General features: G+C 46.8%; 1 protein-coding gene across 2 annotated transcripts in view; it reads right to left on the bottom strand.

Annotated features, from left to right (window-relative positions):
* The window catches only part of nr2f1a (nuclear receptor subfamily 2, group F, member 1a), a 10,552-nt gene extending 6,226 nt beyond the window's left edge, over positions 1-4,326 (bottom strand). Inside the window, exons 1-2 of one of the 2 annotated variants that reach the window (XM_017306847.1) lie at positions 2,338-4,326; positions 369-893 (exon numbers count right to left, since the gene is read on the bottom strand). In XM_017306847.1, the coding sequence (XP_017162336.1) occupies positions 369-893; positions 2,338-2,770 (958 nt within the window). In that variant the 5' untranslated portion in view covers positions 2,771-4,326. Of the gene's footprint in view, positions 1-368; positions 897-2,337 lie in introns of both variants that reach the window. The other variant, XM_008418922.1, reaches the window with a different exon arrangement.
* Positions 4,327-4,358: the final 32 nt, after the last annotated feature.

Here is a 4,358-nt window from a genome sequence, read left to right as displayed (position 1 = left end):
ACCCCACCAAAAATTAAATATTCAATTTCTTGCGATTGCACCTAATCTCAGATTTAAAGGGGCTTTCAACTTAAAAACTTGATACACTTACTCAATCTGGGTTTGTTTACACGTCTTATGCTGCGGCTACAGCTGACATGGGAATGCATGTCAGTGGATATCAAGCAAGCTGTTGACAAAATGGCTCTTTCATCGGCCACACAAGCAACTCTAGCACTAAGCTGCTGCCTGACAGCCATGTTCCTGATGCATCCGAGCTTCTGCATGCGTGTGAGTACCAGAACCAGGCCTCGTTTCTTTATAAACACGTCCATCTGCGTTTTGGTGTGTGCGTGTGCGTCTGTGAGGCGATGATGTGGACAACCCACCTGATGTGAAAAGCACGATGGCTTTGAGGCAGCTGTACTCCGCCGAGTCTACGTGCAGGGTCTTGAGCTTCTCCACTTGCTCCTGGAAGATCCGGATGTGATCCATGAAAGCCACGACGCGGTCCGCAGACATCGGCGAGGCGTGCAGGCCTGCCGCGGCGAGCAGAGGGGCCACATGAAGAGGCATGGAGCACTGAGCCGCGTTAAGCACAAACAACTCGCTCCACGTCAGCCGGAGAAGGGACACCTGGTCGGTGATCTGCAGGTCAGGGAAGAAGGGGATGTTCCTCGCCCACTCCACGGCGCTGAAAAGTAAGCGAGCCGCCAGCTCGCAGATGTTCTCGATGCCCATGATGTTGTTGGGCTGCATGCACTGGCTCCCGTACCGGGAGGTTGGGTAAGGCTCAGCCCGCAGCAGTAACGAGATGTATCCGGACAGATAGCAGTGGCCGTTCAGGGGGTCCCCGTTCGTCAGCGCGTACTGGCCTGGGTTGGGTTGGGTTGGAGGCATTCTTCCTCGCTGAACCGCTGACAAAAAGAAAGAGAAAAAGAGGAAATGTGCATCCAGGACTGATAAACATTGTCCACTATTGGTGCTTATTTTCATCAAAAATAGCATGCAATAAAAAAACCCCAAAAGAGTACGTGTTTTAAAAAATAATCAGATTTTAAAGCAAAAAATAAAAATCCCATCAGCAACACAGATATTTAATGGAAACAGATGTGTTATATCACTCGATCTTCACCCTGAATTTGTAATTTAAGGATACAGGCTTTACAGCTGGCTCATGTGCATGCGCAAATACATTTACTCACACACACACACACACACACACACACACACACACACACACACACACACACACACACACACACACACACACACACACACACACACACACAAAACGTCCATGTTTTCACTTAGAACAACTAGGAACAACTAGGCTATTATGAATATTTTAAGGCTTAATCGTCTACGTTCTATTTATTTATAATTCATGAATTTAGGTTATTTGAACAACTGCTAATTGTAGGCAATCAGGACCTAAATGTGTTGGACAATTGTTATTAAATTCACCCATAATTTCACGTTTTGTCTGAGTCAAGAGGTCAGCTGGGAATAAGGAGGGAATTTAGCTAGTGCGTAATATTTCAAATAAATTATTAATACACAGGGAATCGTGGTGTGCACGTCGAATAACATGCAACTTAAACGTGAGAGGGTGTCCTCATCAATTTGGGAAAAGCCAAACACTTGTCACAGAAAGGATAGTTACATGGCCTCTAATGCAAAGCAAGCAAAAACAATGAGGGATGGAAAACTTGAACGACGTGATTCAGTGTGTCTGAGCTGTCTAGTCAGCACAGAGAAGTGGCTTTGTTATGTACTCGGTTTTTTTACAGTCTTACACACACATTCCACTTATAAATCCTGTTGTGCAATTATAAATTAGTAAGATTACTTAAGGGACTGTAAGGAATGGGACTATTAGCCTCACACACACTCAAAACATACACACACACACACTCAGGGGGTGACATAAATACTCGCAATTATATACACACACACACACTCACTATTCTATGGTTTGCCTCTATGTAATATAGATTTGAAAGAAAACGATGCAGTTTAGACTGCAAGAAAAACCAAAACAAGTAAAAAAAAAAAAAAAAGGTTAACAAGAGCAGCCGCTTTGTTCAAGCGACTTGCATTCACAAGCATGTAACTGCCGTGGCTGCACTGGCCTTTTACACCCTCACGCAAAAGACGAAAACACAAACCATTCATGTAAACATCTCGAAAAAATATATATATACAAATAAAAAACAAAACAAGGATGAAGTCTGCTGTAATAGGTATATGCCCAGCTATAAAGCCTGTGACCTTAATGCAACATGGCAGCCCTCGCGCTGCTGCTGCTATACTAGGATGCGTAATCATGAGTGGGGCTTTAAAACATATATTCACCTTCCCGCCGCATCCCCACTTTTAAGCACTTCTTCAGCCGGCAGTATTGGCACTGGTTTCGATGGTGCTGGTCAATGGGACAGTTCCTATTGGCACGACATGAGTACGTTAAGTTCCTGCGTACACTCCTCTTGAAGAAACTTTTGCATCCCTCGCAGGTGAACTGGCCATAGTGTTTGCCGCTCGATTTGTCCCCGCAAACCACACATTCAATATGCTGCTGGCTCTGTCCGGAATTCTGGCTCCCCTTGTCCCCAGCGGTCCCCGGCGTGGACGGGGGTCCCGGTTGACTGGGGGTCTGCGGAGTGTGCGGCGCCGCCGACGCCGCCTGCTGCTGCTCCCTCGCCGGCTGCGCTGCTGGGTTGGGGCCGCTCGGAGGTCCTCCGGCCACGTCTTCCTGCGGATCTCGCCAGACGCTAACTACCATTGCCATATCTCGGCCCCGGAAAGTGCTGTAAAGCGAAATGATCGCCGATGTTTATGGAGCGTAGAGGAGGAAGGAAAAAAAATCTCAAAAGACGGGACAGTGCAAAGTCAAATCGGAGCACGCAATCTCATATGGGGGGTAAGAACGGGAGCAAACGCGATCAATACATTCAAAAATCAGGAGGCACCCGATCAGGATATGCAAGTATCGGGAGGCCAGTTCCAAGGTAAATTGCAGTCAGCCATTCAGGAATCCCTAATCTTGTAGGAAAACCCGAGTCCAGACGTAAAAATTGCAGTCAGATAAAAAAAAATAGCCACAAAAGAAAGGCAGGAGCGAGTAAAAAAAACAAACAAAAAAAAAAACACCAAAACCTTTTCGCTGGAAAGACGCGATCCAAAGTGCTGCGGAGATAAATTCCTTGCTCCTTTCTTCCCCTTGCTCCTTTACACTCCCGTCTTCGTCGTATATGAGGAGGAGGAGGAGGAAAAAAAAACCCTGAAGAGCTGGGCTTTTTACATCTATATTCTTAAATAAACCTCATCATCTCGCCCAGCTGCGAAGGAGAACCGCGTCGCCGAATGAAGTACCCATGTATAGTTTCACCTCTCTCCAGCGAGGAGGAACGGCGATACGAAGAGAAAAAAGATTGAGGAAAAAAAAGAAAAAGAGGAAAAACACCAACTAGTACTAATAGGATATGCAAGAAGAAGAAGAAGAAGAAGGAGAGACCCCCAAAAAATGAATGCGCTTAAACGAGAGGACCAGCAGAGCAATGTTTCCGAAACGGGGGATCTGCGCGAATGTCTGTATATAGTGAACTTTGACACTACTATTGAAACTGACACGTTTCTATGGAGATCGCTGCGCCTTATATGGTGCTCATGTCAAGGAGCCAAGAGAGGGGCTGCTGGAGACTGATAATCAAAGAGGACTGACTGGCCAGAGCCCTGCATAGAGGAGGAGGAGAGGAGAGGAGGGGGGGATAGAGGGAGAGAGAAAATGGGAGGCTAAGGTTATAGCCAAGCCCTCTCTTTCTCTCCATTGGTTAGAGTCCCCCCTCCGTTAGGGCGCTACAAAAAATGTCCATCTAGATGAAACCCCCGCTCCGCTATTGGATCGCAAAATTGTTATATTTTCTATCCGTTTATCGTGGAAATAACACGCTCATTTTGCAGTATTCTGCCTGTTTTCCGCTCTCGCTACAAGCGGTTAAAATAATGTTGCCAGTAAAGTGTCTCGAATCAGAGACATTCCCGTAGAAATTGGCAAGAGTCCGGAAATTCACAACGGCGAATCGAACAGCCGTCGAAGACGCACGATCCAACCCGCCGACCCGGTCCGTCTGTGTACACAGCCAGGATTTTCCGGCGCCGGTGCTGAAACGGCTGCCTGTCTGAGGGTGGATATTTTTTACAGTGTAGGCTTCTACGACTGGAGGGGGCTTGGGAGGAGAGTGGGGGGGCTCTGACAGGCACAATTTACATTGAGCTCGCCCCGCGCTGCTATTTACTTTGAAACCTGATTAGTATGGGCCGTCTATTGTCACCAAAAAGAGGAAGAAACCCTGGATAGAATAGCGAAAAAAAGCGGG

Source organism: Poecilia reticulata, linkage group LG9 (genome assembly GCF_000633615.1).
Source record: "Poecilia reticulata strain Guanapo linkage group LG9, Guppy_female_1.0+MT, whole genome shotgun sequence".
NCBI lineage: Eukaryota > Metazoa > Chordata > Actinopteri > Cyprinodontiformes > Poeciliidae > Poecilia > Poecilia reticulata.
The sequence above is the reverse complement of the archived record's forward strand: the minus strand, read 5'-3'. Positions and strand labels throughout refer to the sequence as shown.